This window comes from Onychostoma macrolepis, chromosome 08, assembly GCF_012432095.1.
Source record: "Onychostoma macrolepis isolate SWU-2019 chromosome 08, ASM1243209v1, whole genome shotgun sequence".
In the NCBI taxonomy this organism is placed as follows: domain Eukaryota; kingdom Metazoa; phylum Chordata; class Actinopteri; order Cypriniformes; family Cyprinidae; genus Onychostoma; species Onychostoma macrolepis.
The window spans coordinates 20106076-20131134 of NC_081162.1; the positions used below are offsets into that span (position 1 = coordinate 20106076).

Here is a 25059-nt window from a genome sequence, read left to right on the forward strand (position 1 = left end):
CTCTTATGAACTGGTTGTTTTCGGTGAATCAAACAACATACTGCACAACCAGGGTAGTCTGATTCACAAATGACTCTTATGAACTAATTATTTTTAGTGAATCGAAAACTGTGCACCCAATGAAGTCCAGTTCTCTCCTTCAGTATTTTTCAGTGAATCAAAAACTCAAACAGCTCAATCAGATTAGGCTGACCCCCAATCAAATTACTCTAATGAGTCAGTTCGTTTTAGTGAATCAAACACATACAGCTTTTCAAATAGGCAGGAGCGTAGTTACTGACTGGTTGCTCACATGACAATGCGTAGTTAAAGATGCACATTAGACATTTGATCAATATTTCATGGAAATAAATAACTGTAACCACATTTTCGCTTGTTAGTATTGTTTTCTAATATATAGTTAAGGCTAATTATTGGGTTAGATGTATGCTGCTTCTAAAAAGACTGTGAAAAGTCATTAAAAATCAGACTTTGGCAAGAATTGTTTTTTAAAATGATTTATTTCTGAAATAATCTCATTAGTTGGCGATGGTATTTATTTTTTCCAAATATTTATTCCTAAACAAGAGTATTAAAAGAGTCATTGGAACCATAAAGGGACATGAATTGTTAAGATGAATATGAACTAGAAGCATTAAATTCTTCATGATTCCCATCCCTAAATGAGTCTAATTTACATAGAAAGAAGGTGTACTTGCTCTGAATGACAATTACTTCATTTAAATACCGACGATGTAATACTTTTTGTCTTGCATTTCTGAACATTTTGAAACTGCTGTTCAGGAAAATGTTTTCTCATAATTGATTACAGGTGTTCAACTTGACTCATAAAAATAACAACATCGACATATGCACAGGAAGCCCAGGTATGTTTTAATCTCTAATGACAGCCACGAGATGTAAAACAAGGCACAATGTACCGTTGTTAATAAAATACATGTAAATGAGCTCTTGAGTAAATCATATGAAACATAACCTGTCTCCAAAAGTTATAACCCAATTTATGTGCCTGAAAGAAGCAGCAGCCAATATCTTTGTTATATAGCAAGCGCTAATGAATTACTCACGTCCAGAGACTAATTTGCATAATTCCAATTCTCACCCAAAGGCATTATACTGGCTTTTTTATGATTCCTGAATTCTGTTACTGTTGTGAAAACAAAACCCCATTGTGTGAAGAAGGTGGGAGATGGTGAAATAAATTGAGAGAAATCTTCGAAGGGCCATAGGAATGAAAAGGAAGATAATATCGTGGCTATCGATGTCATGCGGGTCTCGTCTGCTATCTGTCCTCAGGATTGTGTAATTACTGTCACAATGTAATTAACCTTCACCTCGTCTTGATGGATACTTGGGTGCTCACAGCATATTGGCGCTGACAATGGAAGCATGTGTACAGCCATGTCCGATAACGGTCTGGGAGATGATTTGGTGAACCGCAGGTGGCATTTAAATGTCACGGGTCAAAATGCTACACGAGTAAAGAAATAAAACATCCTAAAGAAAAAAATAAATAAAACAAAGAAGTGAAAGGAGAAAAATAATTTTAAAAAAATCTCTCTCTATATTAATACATTTTAAAAAAAGTTAATTTTATTATAAGTACTTTAAGTATATATTATTAAAATAATATTATATATTAAATACATTTAAAATTTTTAGATTTATTCTATACATATATACACATATATATATATACACACACACACTAAATATTTATTATACATAATACATATTAATATATTTAAATTTTAAAAGGTGGAGGGAAGGTACATACTGTATAAGCAATGTCTTCTTTAGTGAAAAAAAGAAAGAAAAACATATCCAGCAATGGCTTTAGGAAATGATTGTTTTCAACACTGTGGAGGTGGAATATTTCTAATATTTCAGAGGCCCTTACTGAACAAATGTTTAGCCAGGACTCCATATATTATACTGTTTATCACAACTGCAATTTATTTTGTCCAACAGACTTTATCCCGCAAGGAGTTTAACAATTACCTCCATGCAGCGCTGATTTTACAAATCATCCCTTTGTGCAAAACAAAACCCGTTACACCAAGACACCATTGCATCCCCCTCCTAACGGGAGACTCTGGTCAGAAACAGATGTGGAAACCCACATGTTCGCTGCTCAACACCTAGTAAACAAGCCCTCTGGTGCTACATGAACAGCCAACCAATAAGTCTTTATCTCACCTCAGTCCATCAGTCCCATTTTTTCCAATTGATTAGCTATAATCGCATTGAATGACTCTTTATCGAGTTTCCCACCTCCAACGCCAACAGCAGGAGAAACAGGAAGAATTGTGGGTATCTTGTGGAAAGCCCTGAAAACCAAAGTGATATAAATAGCAGAAGGAGCAGCATTATGTAAGAGAAGACAGACAAAGAGATGGGGTGTGGGATCAGGCAGCATCTGAGAGAAGGGGCCAAAACCCACTTGCTCATTGTTATTCCTGCTGATGCAGCTCTCGCTGTCTGTCACCTCATCAACTTACGGAACCAAGCTGCTTTAAAGGAAAAGCTAGCATTTTAATGATGTTTTCCATTAATTATTGATTTCTTTTTACATTAATAAGGGTCGTAACATGCTATTGTTTCTACTCGTCGAAATGTGGTGTTGTGGGAGAGGACATCATCTAAACACACAGGGGAATTGAGTCGTGATGCAGGGCTTGGTGAATGTAAAATCTGCATCAACAGGACACATTAAAAAAGCATATCATATAATGCAAGCTCATGCTGGAGCGTTAGCTGTGAGGAAGACCCTGGTAGTCGAGGAGAGCTATGAATTATTCAGCGCTTGCCTCATAGATCCTCGTGGCTGGTGTGAATAAGCTGTTTTGTAACTTCGGCTGGGCGGGCGGGATGTGGAGAGAGATTTATTATTGATTCCTTCCATGCACACAGGTGCTTTAATTGGCTGGAAAGTATAAAGCTCTCTCTCTTAAAAAAAACCTTATCCTCCATAATCCCTGCTTTATTAAACAAAAACATCCTTGATACTTATTAACGTAAGTATGAACCGTAATAAACATAAGAAAAAACAAATGTAAGTTAATGATAAACTAAATGATAAATATATGGTTTTTGAAAATGAAATTGATTTTTACTGAGGACTTGAGTAAAAAATCTGCTTTGCCATCACAGAAATAAATGACATTTTAAAATATATTAACATAATAAAAAAAATGGCTATTTTAAATTGTAATAATATTTCACAACTAGTTTTACTTTATTTTTGATCAAATAAATACAGCCTTTGTGAGCATATTTTTTTTTTAAATAAATAAATATTACTTTTGAACTGTAGTGTATTCATAAAATTATTCTGAGGTGAATTAAGAAATTGCAAAAATGCTGCAATATATTTAGCATACTACTTATAATATTTTTTTGCAAAATGCAGTATATGTGGAGTATTCAAAAATACAACTAGAGCACACTACAATTCCCATATTGTATTGTATCCCACAATACAATGCACTAAGTCAATATATCCCAAAGTTGGGAAAAAATCTAAATCAATGGCAAAACTATTTACTAAACTCCAGCCCCAAAATTTAACAAGATGTAAAATCACATGACAACAGTGTAGTATTCTACAGTTGAAAATGTTTATCGTTACATACCATATACTGGATTGCAGTGTAAGCAATTTGCTAATATTCCATCTCTTAACACTTCAGCAGTCAGCAATTCAGTGCTCTCTTAAGCACAGCTATTAAACCAAGGAGGTGCGTGGGGCTCGTTTCTGCTCCAAACGATCAGAAATAGCATCAGTCAGGGGATTTCACCAAGTGTACACTGACATTATACTGTGCAACGGGTACAATTAGCACAGTGCTTATGGGTTGCAAAGGTGATAAGTGGCTTTCTTTCTCTCTCTCACACAGTTACTATCAGCACCCCTGTCAGACAGCCCTAATCACCGACTCGCTCTACAGATGACTGCTCATTCATCTGCTCTCAAAAATTTGATTAAGAACCAAATTCAAAGGTGAAGTGTGGAATTCCTAGCGCCACCAAAAAGAATAGAGTGCTGTAGTGATTACGTATGTTTGCAGTTATAGCACTTTGGAAATTACAACCATCACCCTGATTCCCTTGACAAAAACCAAATCCGATTTTTAATCCGATCCAATTTGTGAACCTGGAATACTCTTTAACAGTGAAATAAATCACACGTATCAGAAATCAAACAGCATGAGCAGAGCCAGTGGAAGCATTACTGTACAAGGAGCAAAATGGAAGTTCAGAAAAAGATAGAACGATGCAGTCAAGTGTAAGGAGAAAACGGAGAAGGGAAAGGGCCACTGCATACCCAATATAGCTGCAAGGCCATTAAAACAGTCTACATCCAATGCCATGACAGACTATGGTGGACACCGGGTGCATTAACGACAGCACACAAACAGCACACTCCTGATTAAATAATGCGACTGGGTCTAACTGTGCACTCGTTGCACAGAAGTGAGTGCTGAAGAGGCAGATGAGAGACTCGCTCTTCGCTGAGAAGGCAGCGTTGTCAAAGGGGAACATTCAGCGGCTGTTGACTATCGATCTGTTGATCTTTCGTGCACTGAACCCTCGCACATCAGTTCTCTGCATGCAGATCTACGCTGAATCACGGCCTTTATGGAGATATTTTTACCGCAGCATGATTAACAAAGGCATAACATCTTCAAACTAAAGATTAAAATGCTGCAAAGCTACTGTACCAGCTACAAAACACCTCAAAACAAAATATCTGCTACGCACTTTGCAAAATTTAAGATGTACTTGTATGAAGTCTAACATGACTTAAACATCTGCCAATTACTGTTTGCTATTGCAAATCAAATAAAAAAAGAAATATTAGAACAGAAACAGATATAGATTTGGAGAAATTTAGCATTACATCACTTGCTCTTCTACAGTGAATGGGTGCCGTCAGAATGGGAGTTTAAACAGCTGATTAAAACATCACAATAAGCCACACGACTCGAGTCTTGTAAAGTAAAAGAGGCTTTTCAAACTCTCATTCTGACGGCACCCATTCACTGCAGTGGATCCATCAGTAATCAGTGATATAATGCTATATTTCTCTAAATCACTTCTGATGAAGAAATAAACTCATCTACATCTTGGATGAGAAATTTTTGGGTGAAAGATTCCCTTAAATCACAATACTGAATTTACTATTCGAACTTCTGATTTTAGATTTAATTTTTATTTCTTTCAAGCAAAACTGGAAAGATTTTTAATACTGGCCATTTACCAGTTGTCAACCATCAGTAATGCCCAGAATTTTAATATTGGCGCATCCCTAAATGTTTGTGTACATTTACCAGCATTTTCACAACTTAGCACTCCAAACCAGCCGGCAAGATTTGATTTGCACTGTGAAAATGAGTTCAACACATTTTGAGCAATTCTGCACTATTAGCTGATCTGCATAATTCCTTTAGCGAATCTGGTGCTAAACCAACGCAAATGGTGCGCTTAAACAATTAATATTTTTATTTTCAGACAAGAATATTTTCTCCTAAGCTCTATATCACATCACAAAAACAAAAAGCATGTATTACAGATATGAGGCTTTGCATGATATCAGTGTAATAAGTAATTAAGATAACACATGGTGTCATAAATATTGTAACCTTACAGGCTTGAAGATTCATACATAATGCATTGATCTCTATGGTGGAGTCTAAAAATAAGGCTCTTTCCTGGCGGTAATAATTCATTGTGGATTCTGTCTCTTTATGTTAACAGACAGCTCTTTTCCAGACTGATGGCCCCTGGCTTGAAAGGACAATACTGTTGGGGAACTATTCAAATGAGTGACATTTCCAGGAAGAAACAAATGCTGGATGCACCAAGAAATGTCAAGCTTTGGTATTTTTGTTAATTGGACAAAATCTTGCTCTCTCTTGATCTACACGCACAATATCCCTGGCCTGGTGAGATCTCTTGTAAATGTTTTTCATCACAGTAGTTCCGGCACCTTCTTATGCAACAGCTGTGAGGACAGTTCTGTGCTATTGAACGGTAAAGATGGCATGGGGTATCACACGACTGACTGTTGAGAATGCCACACGACTGCTCAATAATTTGTTTACTCCTCAGCAGCATTCATCCTGACTGCTGGCTAAGCCATAGTCTCCTGTTTCCCAGTTTGTATTTTGAGGCCCAGATTTTCCTCACGGTTTCCTGCCTCCTAGTGTGCTAGAATAACCATAATCCTTCATTAAAAGCATAAAAGCAGAAAAATTACTGGTGGTTTTTATGTGATGAATAAAACTTTATGAATGATTTTACATCTGTTTACATTTGTAATGTGGTTTTTGCCACTTAATAGCAGATCAAGTTCTGATGCCAGCTGGTTGACATGATAAACTAGCTTTTACAGAATGCTAGACCAAGTAATTCAAATGTTTGGGGTCAGTAATATTTAAAAAACAAAAAAATTTGCAAGAATGCACTAAATTGATCAAATGTTACAGTACAAACATTTACAATGCTGTTCTTTTGAATTTTTTTGAATCACAGAATCCTGACAATTTCCACAAAGTGACTCCAACATTGATAATAAAAAGAAATGTTTCTTGAGCACCAAATTAGCATATTAGAATAATTTTTGAAGAATCATGTGACACTGAAGACTGGAGTAAGGATGCTGGAGTAATGATGTTATTTTAAATTGTATATTATAAATAATATGTTTAATATAAATAATATTTTGCAATATTACTATTTTTTTTAACAGTTGTTTTGGTCAAATAAAAAAAGAAATAAATACTATATAACTCAAACTTTTGAGTGGTAGTGTATCTTTACTATATTGTTTATAAAATGCTCAAAATCAGATTCTTTGAGTTTTATTTCTATATTCTTCAGTACGTTTGAGATGGGTTCTAGGTTTGTATGGTTGCTTTTAGTTTTGTACTCTTGCTTTCTTTGAAAAGAAAACTTAAAATGCTCAAGATTTAATTAAACAAATGTAATCACTAGTAAATCTCAACATTAATATCTATTTTTACACTCAAATTATAAATTTACTTATAGCATTTAAAATACTGTTTTTATTTTTTAATTATGTAATTGTTTAATTTTATTTTTTTAATTATTTATTTATCATCACATCGGCCAAAAAAATTTTTTAATATCTGTTATTTCCCATAAAACAGCAAAAACCAACCAGGGCGACTTGTGTTTTTTCCCCCACCTCCATAAAGGTTTTATTCAGCACAATCAGAGCTAAAATGAAAAATCTAAATCTATGGTATTGCTCTCACTGAATGGTCACTGTGGATTTTCAGTCATCTGCAAACATTCATGTTTCCTCTTTCTCTCTTCATTTCTCTCTCTATATATCTAACTCGCTCTCTGCACAGACCTTCTTACAAATGATAAATACCCTCTATAAGCACTAACAGCACTCTTGGGGCTGCAGTCTGTCCCTCTCTTACGCTAAACACAGTAATTCAATGTCTTCTGAATGTCTGCCAGGGCCAATTAAAAATCAGGAATCCAAACCACGTCTGCCACCAACGGCACACAAACAAACAGGCAAACACAAACTCACACAAGCAAACACATGCACGATATATGCGTTTACTGACCACCAGGCTTCCCAGTAAACTCATAATACATGGCGCTATGGATTATTAGGCTGAAAATATCTTATATAATGCTTATATATATATATATATATATATATATATATATATATATATATTTTTTTTTTTTTTTTTTTTTTTTTGCATAGAAAATGTAATTAAGCTAAAGCTTTCAGACAGCACTTCTAAAATTGGGTTACATCCATTTCTGATGGCATTAGGAAAAAAACACTATTTAATAATAAATTGTTATTAATCTTAAATTTAAAAGCAATTAAGTCAAGTAAATGACTTTAGTAGTACATTTCCAAATGGCCTCTAGCACTAACAAAAATTAACTGGAAAAGAAAAATCGCTTTATTGCTCATTTCTTTCCTCCCTTGCTTCTGGTCTTTCTCTCTCGTGTCTTCTGTTAAATTCTGGGCTCAGCAAAATTAGTTTAGAGTTCAGTGCAAACAATTCAAACCATCCCTTACTGAAGTGAAATTTATTTTCTTCAAAAATGTCAATTATTTACTGTACTGATTGCAGCTCAATCAGATCACAGTGCATACAGGAAAAGTTAACTATACTAATCCAGCATGCTTAAATGAGATCTTGCTATTTCTGCGAGCAGCCACGAAAGATATTTCACTGCAGCTAAAAATAGCCCGACGGTGCATTTTATCCGTTATTTCCGTGCATCATTACTTTGTTTTGATTCGATCTGCAATTAAATCAAGCACTCTGGGATTATGTGCACTGTTGCTGCTCACCATGGAAACCGGAGTTAATTCAATATGTGAAGGTTGCTTAAGTCAGTGCAACACTTCTACAAAGCACATAGCAACACCAGACTGATGGCGGGGTCTGTTATCTGTAACCAGTAATCTGTGGAGAGGAAAAAAAAAAAAGAAGCCAGGTGATATCCATTCTCTATCGTGATGGCAAGCCCATTGCAAACAGGTCTAAATGAAATTCTATAAATAGACTTTGAGAAAAGAGGGGTCTTGGACCTCTCCTGTAATGATATACTGGTGCTAGGAGAGGGGCAACAATTATTCCTGAGCAAATGTTGACAAGTGTTGCATATTTATACTGTTCAAAACATCTGGCATAGTTTTGAAATGTAATATAAAAGACTGTTTGTGACTAGACTATTAAATTAGGTCTTTTTAAGATTATATTTCAACTTAGCATTTCATTAAAGGAATAATTCACCCAAAAATTTACCAATAATTACTAATAATTTATTCACTGTAGTTTGTTTCGGAACGGATTTGAAGAAATTTAGCATTGCATCACTAATAGATCCTCTGCAGTAAATGGGTGCCATCAAAATGAGAGTCCAAAAAGCTGATAAAAACAACACAATAATAGGCTCTAGTCTATTAATGAATGTCTTGTGAAGAGAAAAGCTGAGTGTTTATAATAAACAAATCCATCAAGACATTTTTGACTTCAAACCGTTGCTTCTGGTCAAATACTTCTGAGTCCATTATACCCATGATATTGCTTTTTCCAATGAACAAATCATCTCGCCTGAATCAGGAGAAAGAAATAACCAAAACAGTTCTAAGCAAATATGCTGGTGGATTTTGATGAAAGAGGACTACAGGGAATGAACTTTTTCACTGGAGGTAGAGTTATTATAGATTATGAGCTCATATTTTGGTCAGAACAACGGTTTGAAGTTAAAATGCCTTAATGATGGATTTGTTTCTTACAACACACATCTTTTCACTTCATAAAATGTTAACTGATGGACTGGAGTCGTGTGGATTACTTGTGGATTATTGTGGTTTTTTTGGACTTCTGGCGGCACCCATTCACTGCAGAAGATCTACTAGTGAGCAAGTTATGTAATGCTACATTTCTCCAAATCTATTCCGATGAAGAAACAAACTCATCTACGATCCTGGATGGCCTGAGGATAAGTAAACATTCAGCAAATTTTATTTTTTAGTGAAGTACTTTGAGATCTGGATCCCTTTTACAAGAGTTATTCTTATCCATTTCCCAAGTCTGCTTTACAACTAATCACCAAATAACAAAACCGCAAGTGTAGACCACATGTACCTCAAGGCAGCGGAGCCATTGCTCAGTTTTGACAGAGGTCTAATGCGGTGAGCAGGCAAGCAGTCGTAAAGAAGCTGTGATTTGTCAACGCAAAGGTTATTCTGTCACCCCTCCCTCCCCCTAAAACACATAAGGGAACAGACAGGTTGACGTTAATGTTGTCTCTATTCTCCCTGGATTAGAGTGCCAGTCCGGCAGGAGCAGAAATAAATAACCTACAGCACTAATGCAGGGGGCTAATTCTGTGTGTGCAGAGGAGGTGGTAATACAGCACCTGACATTTATCAGCTATTCTGAGACAAGAACCGAAAAAGACTGAGTTGGCAGAGGGCATGAGCTTTTAAGAGACAATTTCAGCTGATTTCAGCCTTACACCATTGGCTGAGTGGGAAAACAAAAGGGCACTGGGAAAAGAAATGACAATATATGGCATCTAGCACCCTGGGTTTATCTGGAACCGCGTAAAGCGCAAGTGTCGTACCTTCGCATGATGGACTGAGGGCTTTGGTAGATGTCTGCATGCATTACTGGGCAAACACAGCGATGAACATCTCCATCAGTATGGAGAGCAGTCAATCAGCTCCACGAGCGTCATGCAGCCTTCGTATTTTAATCAGGCAATTAGCCAGCCAGCTAAACTCATCCATGCTCTCAGAGTTGAGGAGATGCACATCAATTCTTCCCCTGTGAGTGATCCATGCTTTTCTGCGTTCATTATCCAATATGGTGAAAAACACTCCAGTCACAATCAATCATGCACACACACACACACACACACACACACACACAAGACAAAGATATATTAGTGAAGAGACAGCTTTGATAGAAACGGTTTTCTTATATATTATGATATACAGTATACAACAATACACATTTTCCCATTAAATTTAATTCAGTTCTGCTCTCGAGTCGATTCCCATTTCGATTTAATTTCATTCAATTACAATTCATTTGGCACATTTTAATTACCTATAAAATAATTCTCTCTCAACTTTTTCTGCAGCAGATCTGCTAAAATGTTGCATTATGAAAATATTAAACTTAAAAATGAACAACAGGTCTCAAACTATGCAGTTCAACTGCAGCCAGTTCATTCAGTCAAAGATTCAGATTAATTAAAATGGTAACTTTTGAGTTTGTGAGGTCGATTCAAAAGAATCATTTGTTTGTGAATCGTTTACACTGGAAGAGTCATTTGTTCTTGAGTTGGACTACACTGGTCGTGTTTTATGTTGCTGACTCACTAAAAAGTATCGGTTCATAAGAGTCAATTGTTCGTGAATAGAACTGCACTGATTTCGCTTTATGTTATTGATTCACAAAAGAGATTCTGTTCATAAGAGACATTTGTTCATAAATTGGACAGCATAAATCAAGCTGTTTTTTTTGCAGATAAAATGTGTGTGTTCTTGGTCTACTTTTTACTGATCACAGTTAGTTGACTTTTAACATGGGAATATATTCATGAGCCTCTAGATTCAGGGTGTGACGCTGCTTAAAACACTAAAATGTCAATCTGAGGGTTTTTAGGAATTATATCCAGATCACTCAAATAAAGTTTGTGATTACGAGACCCAGCTCTGAATAGTGACCTTTACTATACAACACCCCTAAACCTAACCCTCACCCCCACAAAAACCAATAATGACGTCGGCGCCAATAGCCTCGTGGTTAGTGCGCCGACATATAGCACAACTGTGCTCACGGCGACCCGAGTTTGATTCCTGTCTCGAGGTCCTTTGCCGATCCTGCCCCCTCTCTCCACCCAATGCTTTCCTGTCTGCTCTCTACAACTGTCCTATCCAATAAAAGCATAAAAAGCGCCCCCCAAAAAATATATAAAAAAATAAATTAAAAAAACCCAATAAATGACATTCCAACGTCAATGCCCAATTTATGTTTCACAAGACATTTCTAAACATCTGACCATCACAAATTCAGCAAAACGTGTAAACACACAAATGACACCACAATGATTACATGCAAAAATCAGGTAAAGAAACACAAATGCAGGAGTACGTACTTGCTTCGAATCTTCGATACAGTCAATCTAATAGGACCACAGCACGTGTTGTCAAACTGTCTCTATATACTACAAAGGTCACGATTCAGGAGAGAAGCGAGCCCTAAAGAAAGGTGAACTTGTCTCAATCTCCAGTGTCTCTTTCTTGTTCTCAGCCAGATGCTTCCTCCGCTTGTCTTTTCTCTGACACTGATGACATTTGTCTCAGCAGATACACACTAATAAGAACAAAACACTACAGAAATACCACTCAGCTTTACTGAACTATAGGTGCTGTCTATATTCATCAAATAACTTGCCTTCAGAACACAGTCAGGATGTTACTTTAGTCTTTTATGTGAATGCCACAATACTCACCAACGAAAGGCTGTTAATCTTTGCAGATAAACAAACTATACTCAAAACAAAGTTCTTGAAGCTGGTTTATGTATTTCATATAAAGGCCCAAAACATATAATGACTTGATAACTTGGCTCAACCAAAGGTATGACTTTGGGGCAGGACTATATTTTTGCTCGACCAATGGCAGACAGAGAGTGTTTCAAGAAACCTGTTTAGAAACAGTCATTATTTTTGCATATCCAGTAGGTGGTGCACAAATTCCACTTATTATCTTTGAAAATAAATGTATAATTTCATGTTTTATATTGTTATAATGCCTTATGGTATAATAAGGAATAGGTAAGTATTATAATTTCTTATAACTGTGGTTACATACATTTGTGAAAATGTATGTTTTATAATGCAAATTTATTATTATTATTATTATTATTAATGTTTAATTAATAAGCACCTTTCCCAAACTCAAGATCACTGTATAAGAGTAGCAATAACAGAAACATAGCAACAATATGCAAAATACAAATAAATGTTTTTTTTTAAATCATCAAAAATACATAAACTCTATTACATTTATTATTGTAAGGTATTATAAAAAAAAAAAAAAGCTTTAGAATACCAATACATATAAAACTAATAATCTAAAAGATCGCTCCGATTTTAGCTACAGTATCTTAGATTAGATTAGTTCCTCCGACTGACGTATATATGGACAAATATCATTTGTAATATTGTACATTCTCTATGGTTGCAAATAAAGGAATAACAAGATCAATCTCTAAACATTTCCAGGAATGAGCCTTTGAGTGTTTTCAGAAGAAATCGAACGGTTGAAGTGGAAGATATATTGCATTCAAAATGTCATCCACCACATTGCGAGCACTCAGAGAGCAGAGAGAGTGCCGCATAATATATGACACAGCACGTACTGAGACGGCGGGCACAGGTCTCATCTGCAGCACAGCTAGGATTTTTCCTCTTCAATCATTACCTGGTGCTCCTAACAATAAACTTCATTGAGCCTTGACTTTAATTTTATGGGATTCTCGAAGCACAGCTGCCCCCATCACTGTTTCTTCTGATGGCCAGCATGGAAGAGGTCACAGATTAGATTTTTTGTTTCAGTCATACAGTTTAAAAGTCAACATTTAGAGGTTTCGTATTCATGAAAAGTATTTATTTAAGCATGAATCAAACATAATAAAATATTGTGAAAACTGTCCTTCACTGTAATATATATATAATTAAAGTTTTAATTAAAGAATATTAGAAATTAGTTTCTGAATGAAAATTGTTTCAAATTAATTTGGTTTACAATTTTCTAAATATTTAATAATATCTAAAATACATAATGTTTACTATAAAATATAGTATTAAATGTCAAAAATGTATAATAAAAATATTTGAGGAATGACTTTGTATGTCTCTTCAAGTAATGATAACCATAGACTCATAAATTGAAAATTGTAAATCCAACACCAGTTTTGTTTTCAGTGTTATGAAAACCTGCTGATATACTGCCTACATTTTTACCATCGTATTTTACATACAGTATGTGTTAATTAAAATCATGTTAATTAATATTAAAGTACCATAATGGGAAAAAAATAATAATAATTATCAGAAATTTCATTAACTATATTAACACCATAAGGTTGTGTCCTAAACAATGGTGCATCTACTGTCAGAAATTTTCATGAACTGTAAAAATTGGAATATATGATTGTTAGGCTGAAATTAAGCAGTCTGTGTTCTGCATTCAGTACATGTCCTACGGAACAACCTTCCAAAGGTCACGAAATTAATAACTACAGTGAAAGACTTGAAGTCCTCTCAAGAATATGGCTGAGTAGGTGTACTTCTTAGTATTACATCTTAAATGAGTGGAAAGTGGTCGGTAATGAGATGTAGACAGTGAACTGAGAGCAAAGATAAGGGTATATTTGTATTTATGCAGTGCAGGGAAAGACTAAAATGTAATGTCTCTGCAAGAGATGACTAACAGGTTTCAAGTGCAGCGAGAAGCATGAAGATTGGACGATTAATCAATACCGCAGGCAAAGGATTTCTCAGAGATTGCACATCCCACATGCACAGGGATGTCAGCATGGAGCACCAACCAACTACTGAGAAAATGAAAGTGGATGAAAAGGATAACCTTCTCAATCTGTTGCTTTTACATGTGATAGAATACACAGGTTTCACCTCAAACATTCGCCGAAGCATTCAAATATTGAACCTGACAAAGCACACAACAGTGATGTTAAGATTTTACTTTGAAAAAAGCTTTGTGTGTTTGTTGCTTAGGCTACAGCTGTTCGGTTTAAAACCTGGAAGCAAATTAGCATTTTCAAAGCATGGGTTCCCTACGGAGTTTCTAGAATAGTGGTTTTGATGTATGAGTAGAGTCTGTAAAGTAAATTTCATAAATTAAAATAAAAACTAAAAGTAAAGCAAGTAAAATAAATGACATGCATTCTCATTAGCACAAGTATTCAAGAAATAAAAAAAGTCTAATGAAATAGAAGTACACACACACAGTCTCTAAGAAATCTCTAAAAAGCAAATCTCCAGGAGTCACAAGACTCTTTTGGTCATCTTTGAAGAACTCTAGATGTCACACTAGATACTGACACAGCATGACTCTCAGAGATTCGCTTTTTGGAGTTGGATCACAAATTGGACGCTGGGGGACTGCGTGGGCAAGTTTGTTTTATTCCTTTATTTCTTTATTTATTCCTTTCAAATCTTGAATACATGAGCTAGCATGAAAATAGCACCAACACTACTGCCCACTTTCAGTGAGCAGAACAAGGAGTTTACGTTCTTGATAAAAGTAGAATTAAACATGTAATTAGACAATTTGGTCACACTTTATTTTAGATCCAAGTATCACTATTAACAAACCTGATTAACTACATCTTTTGCCACAAACTCTTAATCTGCTGCTTATTGATAGTTAGTAAGGTAATTGTTAAATTTAGGTATTGGGTAGGATTAGGGATGTAGAATATGGTTATGCAGAATATGTGCTTTATAAGTGCTAATAAATAATAGGTATGCAAAAAAGCAACTAGTAAATAGCGAGAATTGGTCCCTGTACTAAAGTATTATCAAAAATTCTTATAGACTTTTGCTCATCAAAAACTACCAAGGTGACTATGTGAGAGGCATTGTAGGGTGTGAAAAGGTAGTTAATTATAAATATATATATTAACTGATTATTAAAGAAATTTATTGTGGATTATTTTCATGTTTTTATCAGCTTTTTGGACTGTTATTCTGACGGCACCCATTCACTGCAGAGGATCCACTGGTGAGCAAGTGATGTAATGCTAAATTTCTCCAAATCTTTTCAGATGAAAAACAAAATCATCTACATCTTACAGGGTGAGTAAATTTTCAGCAAATTTAGAATTTTGGGGCGAGCTATTCCTTAAATAGACAACTACACTAAGTGATAATATATTAAAAGTACCACACACAAAATATAAAATGTATATGAAGAGTTTATTTGCAAAAACCGATAGAAATTAACTGAGTGCTGTGCATTATTCTCCACACACAGCGCGATCTGAACCCTAAACACGTTTTGTCAAAAAAGCCAGTATTGTCCACTTTCAAGTCATCGTGAGTTCACGTTTTACTGCAGAAGTCAACAAGCGCCCTAGTAGTTTGTGAACAGAAGCCGATAAGTCCATTTTAGTGAATCAGCGCACTGTATTCAGGTCAGGTGACAAGGCTGCCAGTCACTTTGAAAAGACGCACTGGCTGAGAGGAGTTTCGTCAAAGCTGACTAAAAGTAATCGAGGATGGATAATTTCAACGAACTTGATGAACCTGTGATATCTTCTTCAGGGCGTAAAGGAAAATAAAAGCTAAAACATTTTCACGGAGCCTTGCAAAAGCAGCACGTTACAGTAGTGAGGGAAAAGCTCCGTGTATTGCGTGTAATCACAACCATACAGTCTATGATCACAACAACAATTTTTGTCAGGCATCTACATTGTCGTCTGATGAGATTATAAAATGAGTGGGGGTTTTTTTGTAACTGAAACATGAAATATGGAGTTATCTGCTATTGCCAAAAAACAACTGTTGGGGTTATCTGCTTTTGCTATAAAACAAACTTTCGACACATAAAAAAAAAAAAAAAAAAACATACTTTCAATGAACTTTAATTTTGTAAGTGACCTGTATTAAAGTTATTGTTACTTAATCAAAACAACCCAAATGCAGTTTGATTGATATTACTTGCAACGCACAATAAAAAACATGATTTCTGAAAATAAATAAAAACTCTTCATATTATAATGTATCATTATACATATTTTAAATTACTATAATTTTAACTATAGTTAAAAAAAAATGTATATTAAATATGAACAAAAATTCTAAAATGTCAAAAAAAATTAAATATCTTCAATATAAAAAATGTATTAAACAAAAATGTATAATTAAATATTTTTTAAAAACTCATTTGAGGTATGACTGTGAATGTGTAATTTTATTTTACTCATAAATCAAAAGCATAAATCAAATTCTTGAACTATGCAGTGGTGAACTATCCTTCTGGGTTGGCCTGCTAATCAATGTCATGACTGAAAAGCTTAACAACCAAACGCTGCAACACCTCCCAGGTATACAACTCTGGAATGATGACCGGACAGCCCAGGATCATTTCCATTTCAAACAAAATTGTACCTTCATTTCAGCAGCCGTGTTCAGTTCCGGTCGGTGCACAGGGATAAATAAGGAGAATCTCTAGCAGTGAGAAGAACAAAGGTTAGGTTGGTTTCAATCAAAGCCTTGCTTTTCATTTCTGAAATGAAAAGAACAAAGGACCGAAACAGTGGAGGGACACTGCAGCTCATTAGACCACAGCTTAATCAGTTCTCTAAAAAGCTTTGAAAGCGCAGCGGAGCATCTGGGCTGCCAATGCCCTTCCTTTTTCCTGCCCACATTGATTCATTATTTTCTCTTTTCAGGCAGCCCTCGGTACTCCAATCTTGTGCCAAGCCCAATCTCACGCACAGCGCCTCACAGTTCCTTCCGGGAGACCTTCAGCTTGCAAAAAACCACCCTGAAAATCCACATACAGTTTAAGCATGAAGTGGATGGCAGCCTCTCTGTTAGGTGTGGCCATGGAAACAGACTCGCTCTCAGACTGTAGTTCATCTACAGTAGCTCTGTTTGTTTGAGAATGACTTTAATTCTATTTGGGAATAAATGATTGGTCTGTGAGCTAATTCAATTGATTAATAATTTAGAGGAGATTTAATTTAGTGTTTCCTCTGCTCAAATCCGACTTGCCGCTCATTACTGGGCAAATTACACATGGGTGGAGGAGATAGGGAAAATGAAGGAAAAGTAATTTGCATAATTACTGCTAATAAACACGTTACACACTGCAGATGTGCGAAATGATTAGCGCACGCTATCACGTCTGCAAATCAAAGAAACACATGCCAATTGCCATATTTCCATCAGATGTGACAATCACCAATACAAGTACCTTCCCTCTTGTCTTGTCAAAATTAGATGCACTAGGGATGATCTACCTATCTATCTATCTATCTATCTATCTATCTGAAACTATCCATACATACATCCATCCATTTATCCATCTATATATCTATGCCAAGCAAATATTCAAATTTTGTCTTGACAAACTGTACATTTACAGTTAAAAATAAGTTACATAGATTTCAATTACTTTTAATTCTACTTCCTTATCCTTACATTCAAATTGCAATTCTACATCCGGTTCGCAAACTCAATTCAAATTCAGGAATTAAACTTTAATTTAAAAAGATATTCTCAGTTCATATCCACCCTGCCAGAGACACATTTCTAATAGTTCAACTATTTAACATGGCACGTTGTCTTAAAAATCTTAAAAATAGAGCGAAACACATAAAAAAAACAAAAAAACAATTAGCAAAATATGTATCATATCAGCTAAAAGTATTTTATTGCACAAAACTATTATTGCAGCAAATATTCATATTCCTTACCAAAAAAAAAAAAAACAGACTTATGGATTATTCATGATAACAGGTACATTGGTCACAGCAGGCGATTTAAAATCAGTCACTAATTGTCTTGAAATTTATTGCTGAATCCTGTGGATTTGTTACACAGCTGGTGCTTTGCAGCTTTGCTTTAAAAAGGATGAATTTAGAGACACAACTTTAGAGACACAACATAATCGGCTTTTAAACTTTTTGATGTCACAAATCTTATGTATCTTATACACAAAGATCCATTTATATTTATACGTTAAAGGGTTAGTTCACCCAAAAATGAAAATTGTGTTATTAAATACTCACATCAGTGGTTAAACCTTAATTTTATGAAGCTACAAGAATACTTTTTGTGTGCGCAAAGAAAAAAAAAAGACTTTATTCAACAATTTCTTGAACCACTGATGTCACATGGACTATCTTAATGATGTCCTTACTCGAGGCTGACATTTTTTCAGGAATCTCGCGGGTCAATTGAATCCCGCGGGATGGGAAACAAAATCACTGTTAATCACGTGATTGGGACGGGACAGGAAAAAATGTCAAGTATGTATCGCTGCAGCCCAGAGCCCAGAAACCTCCAAATGGGAGGGACTTACACCGCAAGTAGGTTGGGAGAGGGTAGGTTTAGGGTTGGGTTTGGTGTAGACGATATTAACAAATCCCACCCATTTGCAGCTGACCCGCCCATTTGGAGCTGGCTCCGACCTCCATTTATACCCAATTCAAAAATGTCAGCGGGAGTGGGCGGGACCTGGAATAGTAATAACACTATGATACACAAATATACCTTTTATATAAATAAACTATAAACTGTATATTTTAATTTTGAACTCAATTCTAGTTGCCCTGTCTCTTTATGCTCTCCTCCTGTTTGCTTTGGTGTGGCTGGTTAAGTGAATGACGTACGCAGTCCGTGACTGACAGATCGTTAATGGCTGGTATGTGATAATATAGTACATCCAAACGCATTAAATCGACCCCAAATATGGCTTTTCGTCTGAAAGATGCATGTAGTAGCAACTTTACTTGGCTGCTCAATCTAATGTTAACCTAGAGAAATGTGCGCTATTGAAGTGTTTGTGTGGAGTGTAGAAGCTGAACAGTAGCGCTCGCTGCAGGACAGGTGCCAGTGCGCTCACTTGCTCTTAAAATACTACGTAATTTTTGGTCATACAGATAAAAGTAATACATCTTTCTAATCTGTAAAGACTCTACGTTTATTTGTGTGCACTCAGAATAACAACGAAACGTTGCGCATCTGTAAAGTAATTAAAGCAACCTGGATGCGCTTTCTGCCGTCTAGGTCTCTGTGAACTTGAGCGAGAAACTTCAAAACTCTGTGTATGAAAAATAGTATATTTATAGAGAGTGAAATGTCTACTTTCAAATTTAAAAAATTCAAATAGAAAACGTGCGTGTTAACATGGATGATTTACATGAAATTTAATGTGTGTGCAATGCATGGCTTTCAGTTCAATATAATAACAAAAAACGATATTTTGGATTTTTATTCAAGTAAGGTGGGCACGCTGTGATCTGTACTGTATTTTTACTGTAACTGACAGATACCGGCCAAAAAAAAAAAACAACACGGGAGTGGAAGGGAATGGGAGTCATTCTTCCGGTATTGGGACGGGACGGGATTTTCCCCCAGTTTTTTCATGGGATTGGGGTAGGATGGGATTTTTTTGTGGGAGTGGGACGGGAGAGGTCTGAAAATCCACTCCCATGTCACCCTCTAGTCCTTACTACCTTCCTGGGCCTTGAACATGCTAGTTCCCTTGCGGTCTATGCAGGGTCAGAAACCTCTCGGATTTCATCAAAAATATATTTATTTGTGATCTGAAGATGAACGGTCTAACGGGTTTGAAATGACATGAGGGTGAGTAATTAATGACAGAATTTTCAATTTTGGGTGAACTATCCCTTTAAATGCAATATATTTTATATAAATCTTTTATATAATTTACATAAATCTTTGAAAAGTTGCTCCTCGAAATCCCTTCCCTTGAAAGCACTGCTGCTAAATATATTAAATCTAGTTGACCTCACAAATCAGCTAATCAGCTGGTGGATGACTAGTCCACCCTCCTCCTGACCCATCTCTAACATGCACATTACTGTGTGTGTGTGTAGAACAATAAAGCAGCTGTGTGCACTGGCTTGAATCAAACCGCCAGCTAGAACAAATCTGAAGTGCCTGTTTATGTAGCTATGCATCAGTTCATGGCATCTCTCTTCTGCACAAATGTCTGCTGCTTGTCGTCGCCATGACCTTATGTTGTCTCTGGCTGATAGTCACCCTGTTGCATCTCTAGAGAAAACAATCACTTTGATCAAGTTATTGCCTTCTGTGAGTACAGCTCAAGCCACCCACGCATTGCTGTTCTGCAGGGTGCTTGGTGGAAAGCACTGCAACAATGCTGCGAGTTTGCCTCGTTTTTTTGTAATACCTCAGTATTGCATGTACGCCTGCTATCTGCTCGCTGCTGGTTGACTCGGGCACCTCGGCTGAAGTCCATCTCTTCCCACCCACACCTTTTTTTTTCTGCCTCTCCAGCACTTTTGAAACTTTTCCTCCAGCACGACGCGCGCTCACCCCTCATCCATATGGAATCAACGCTCTTGGCTCTGCTGCTGTGAAAGCTAACAGTGATTTCAGCAAAGCTTCAGAGTCCTTCAGCTGAAATGAGATAGAGGATGAGAAAAGGGACATACAGTACGACAGGAAAGAAAAAACAAATGAATGTGTGAGGCATGGCAGTGTTGGTATGGGAGCTTCAGCTGTGGGGGTTTTTATGGGTGATCTGCTGGGCTGATTGGGTGATTTGGACTCTGAACTTCTGTAGGATCATGTGACATTTAAAAAAAAAAAAAAAAAAAAAAAAGGAAAACAGTTCTTTTAGATTGTAATAATATTTTACAATATTTCTGTATTTACTGTAAAAAAACAGTAATCAAATGCAGCCTTAAAATGTTAATCATTCTAAATTTTTTACTGGTAGTGTATGCAGGCATACAAGTATAGTTTATATCTACTCACCAAGATTGCATATTTTTAAATCAGCAATAAAATCTGACAACAATGGTATAATAAATTTTGCTAGTCAAGTTCAAATATTACTGTGCAAAAAATTAATGCATAGTCACATTCACTTCATAAAGCTGACAGGCTTTTTTAAACTAAAATGCAGCACTTCATAATAATCCATACTGACGATAAAGATACAGTGGCTGAAAAGGTTTTTGCCACCTTCCTGTTTTTTTTTCTTTTTTGCATATTTGTCACACTTAAAAGATTCAGATCAAACTAATTTTAATATTACACAAAGATAATGCAAGTAAATACAGTAATAATAAAATAAATGCAGTTTTTAAATGATGATTTCATTTATTAAGGGAAAAAAGATGTCCAAACCTGCCTGGCCCTACGTGAAAAATTAATTGCCCCCTCCTGTTACATCATGAAAGAACTGTGATTAACCACATTATTTTAGAAAGCTGAGTTAAATTTCACTAGCCACACCCAGGCCTGATTAATGCCAGACCTGTTGAATCAAGAAATCACTTAAATAAAACCTGTCTGACAAAGTGAAGCATGTTTAAAGAGCAACACATCGTGCCGCGATCAAAAGAAATTCAAGAACAGATGAGAAACAAAATAGTTGACATGTATCAGTCTGGAAAGGGTTATAAAGTCATTTCTAAGGCTTCGGAATTGGGACTCCAGTGAACCGCGGTCAGAGCCATTGTCCACAAATGGAGAAAACTTGGAACAGTTGTTTACCTTTCCAGGAATGGCCAGTCTACCAAAATTACTCCAAGAGCGCAACGACAACTCATCCAGGAGGTCATAAAAGAACCCAGAACAACATCTAAAGAACTGCAGGCCTCGATTGCCTTTATTAAGGTCAGTGTTCATGATTCAACAAATAGAAAGAGACTGGGCAAAAACGGTATTCATGGGAGAGTTCCAAGGCAAAAAGCCATTGCTGACCAAAAAGAACACAAAGGCTCGTCTCACATTTGCCAAAAAATACCTTGATTATCCCCAAGACTTTTGGGCAAATATTCTGTGGACTGCTGAGACAAAAGTTGAACTTTTTGGAAGGTGTGTGTCCCGTTAAATCTGGCGTAAAACCAACATAGCATTTCATAAAAAGAACATCATACCAACAGTCAAACATGGTGGTGGTAGTGTGATGGTCTTTGCAGCTTCAGAACCTGGATGACTTGCCATAACTGATGGAACCATGAATTCTGCACTCTATCAGAAAACCCTGAAGGAGAACGGCTGGCTGTCAGTTTGTGACCTCAAGCTCAAGTGCACTTGGGTTAAGCAGCAGGACAATGATCCCAATCTCACCAGCAAGTCCACCTCTGAATGGCTCAAGAAAAACAAAATTAAGATTTTGGAGTGGCCAAGTCAAAAATCCAATTCAGATGCTGTGGCATGACTTTAAACAGTCCATTCATCCACGAAAACCCTCCAATATGGCTGAATTAAAACAATTCTGCAAAAAAGAGTGAGCCAAAATTCCTCCACAGAGATGTGAAAGAAAGACTCATTGCCAGTTATCGCAAACGCTTGATTGCAGTTGTTGCTGCAAAGGGTGGCACAACCAGTTATTAGATTTAGGGGGCAATTACTTTTTCAAGTAGGGCCAGGCAGGTTTGGACAGCTTTTTTCCCTTAATAAATGAAATCATTATTTCAAAACTGCATTTTGTATTTACTCAAGTTATCTTTGTGTAATATTAAAATTAGTTTAATGATCTGAATCTTAAGTGTGACATATGCAAAAAAAAAAAAAAAAAAAAAAATCACTCTTTTGTATGTTAAACACAATTACTAAATATAGACAACTTCATTTTAATGAAAAATAACTGAAAAAAATATATAATCAATCTATTAAAAAAGAAATACTATAATAAACTAGGTTAATGGACAATTTAGCAGCAAAAGTTATTCTAGACAAATCATGAGTGCACAATTTTATAAAATGAAAAAACATTATTTAGTGGGGAACAAATAACAAGTAGGACTAAATCTGGTAAAATGTTACACATTGGTCTTTGTATTGTAAAATACATTAGTGAAAACAAGTAAATGTATTTATTTATATAAAACTATAAAATTAAAAGACTTTTAAATGTATAACACAGTAATGAAGGCAACAACATATGATAGATAGGAGTCCTATCTATCATATGTTGCTGCGTCCATTACTGTGCTATACATTAGATTATTAATAGTTGTGCTTTATCAATGCTGTCATGAATTCACACACCACTGTGTGATGTAATACAAAAACCTGAAACAGAAGATGCTACCCTCCCCTCATTCCCTGCATTATTGGGTATTTTTTCAGCATGACAATGAAAATATTAATTCTCCCAAGGTGAAAATCCTTCAGTGGACATGTATTCACTCAATCTTAACACTCTTGAGCAGCTGTGTGGGATTCTGTAGAGACGAGCTGAGCAAAACTCCCCATTAAAGACCACAGCATTCAAGGAGGTCCTCCAGGAGTTAAACAGGACAGATGTGAAAATATGACAGAAAATATTGGCATATATTTTGTTGTTTTTATTAAGTATATGTTTAATACATTTCAATTTTGCCATCTTTCCATGAATTATATTAGTGATCATTAAGAAAATACATCTTTATATTTATTCAGAGGGGGTGTACTCATTCATACTGTGCACTCTACACACACATATACACACCCATACATACAGTACATACATATATACACACACACATACATATATACACACATACATGCACGATGAGAAGGAGAATTTGAGTGGCTAAAGACTATATATCTCAGAAGAACAATTTATTACTAATAATAAAATGTGTTAAAAATCTGTTCTGGATATTGATTAACAGCCATTTAAACAATCTGCATAGGTCATGAAAAAGCTACAATGAGCATTATAGATTCTATCGTTAATTTTTCTGCAGTGGTCCTTATAGCATTTCTGGTTCTCCTCTCCATTCTGCATGCACTCTTTCCATCTCTTCCACCCAACCTGCAGTGCCTCTTACATCACTCCTCACATTCTTCAGTTCAAGGCCTCTGGAAATCTCTCAAACCTTTTTTCTAACTTATTACTAAGGTAACTCACGGCGCTGGTGAGCAGAAAAGAAAGGGAGGTGATGGAATCGTGACTGTGTGTACTTCTGTGTTTGTTTTTTGTGCATTCCTGTGTGAGTGAGAGTATGACTATGCCGGAGAGCGAGGGGGAGAGAGAGAGAGTGAGAAAACGGGCGCACAGCGTGCATGCAGTGGTGCTGATGATCTGTATCATACATTTGTAAAAATATCTCTAGTTTGTCTCTGTGATAGTGAGAGGAAATATAACAAGGGGACTTGATTTGAGGACTGTTGTAAACGTTGCTTCCTCTCATCTTTTCAAAAACGTACCATGACTGTGAAATGCTTCTTTTTGTCACAGTGGGCATCCAGCCTCATACAATGTAAACCACATCCAGTCCAAATGATTCTGAATAAAAGATTCAAAAGCCCTATCTGGCCTGGCAAAATCTAGAAAAAGACCAACATTCAAGACACACTACCTTCTAAGCTATGATTCATAAGAAACATTAATTGACACCTAAGTCCATTAGGATTACTAGCGATTCCTAATAAGCGTTAAATTATTTCATTCTGTCATCTGACCATCTGCTCTTGTAAACACATGTGGGTCATTATCGTTATGCACCACCTTCTGAACTTGTGCATGTGTTGTAATTTAGGAATGTATTTCAGGGTATGCCAGATTTACACAGTCACAAAATGGCAAAAAAAGAAAGACAGTGGGAAAAAAAAAGCATGAGTTTGCCATTGCTAAGTTGTTCATGTTTTGATGGAAACCAGAGTTGTGCGCCAACTGAAGTAGAAATTGAAATATATGGAAGTAGAATTAAACTGAAATTCTACAAAATTCAACTAGAAAGGCAAAGTTGGTCAAGACAAACTCTAAATATTGGC

At 35.9% G+C, this 25059-nt stretch overlaps 1 protein-coding gene across 8 annotated transcripts in view; it reads right to left on the reverse strand.

Moving 5' to 3' along the window:
• The window catches only part of LOC131546128 (cAMP-specific 3',5'-cyclic phosphodiesterase 4D-like), a 143816-nt gene that overhangs the window by 51384 nt on the left and 67373 nt on the right, over nt 1-25059 (reverse strand). The window contains exon 2 of one of the 8 annotated variants that reach the window (XM_058785475.1): nt 20510-20739. The exons of 6 other annotated variants lie outside the window; for them this stretch is intronic. Coding sequence is in view for 1 of the 2 variants with exons in the window: in XM_058785474.1 (XP_058641457.1) it covers nt 10147-10190 (44 nt within the window). In the remaining variant the exon portion in view is untranslated. Of the gene's footprint in view, nt 1-10146; nt 10402-20509; nt 20740-25059 lie in introns of those variants that run through there. One more of the 8 variants, XM_058785474.1, reaches the window with a different exon arrangement.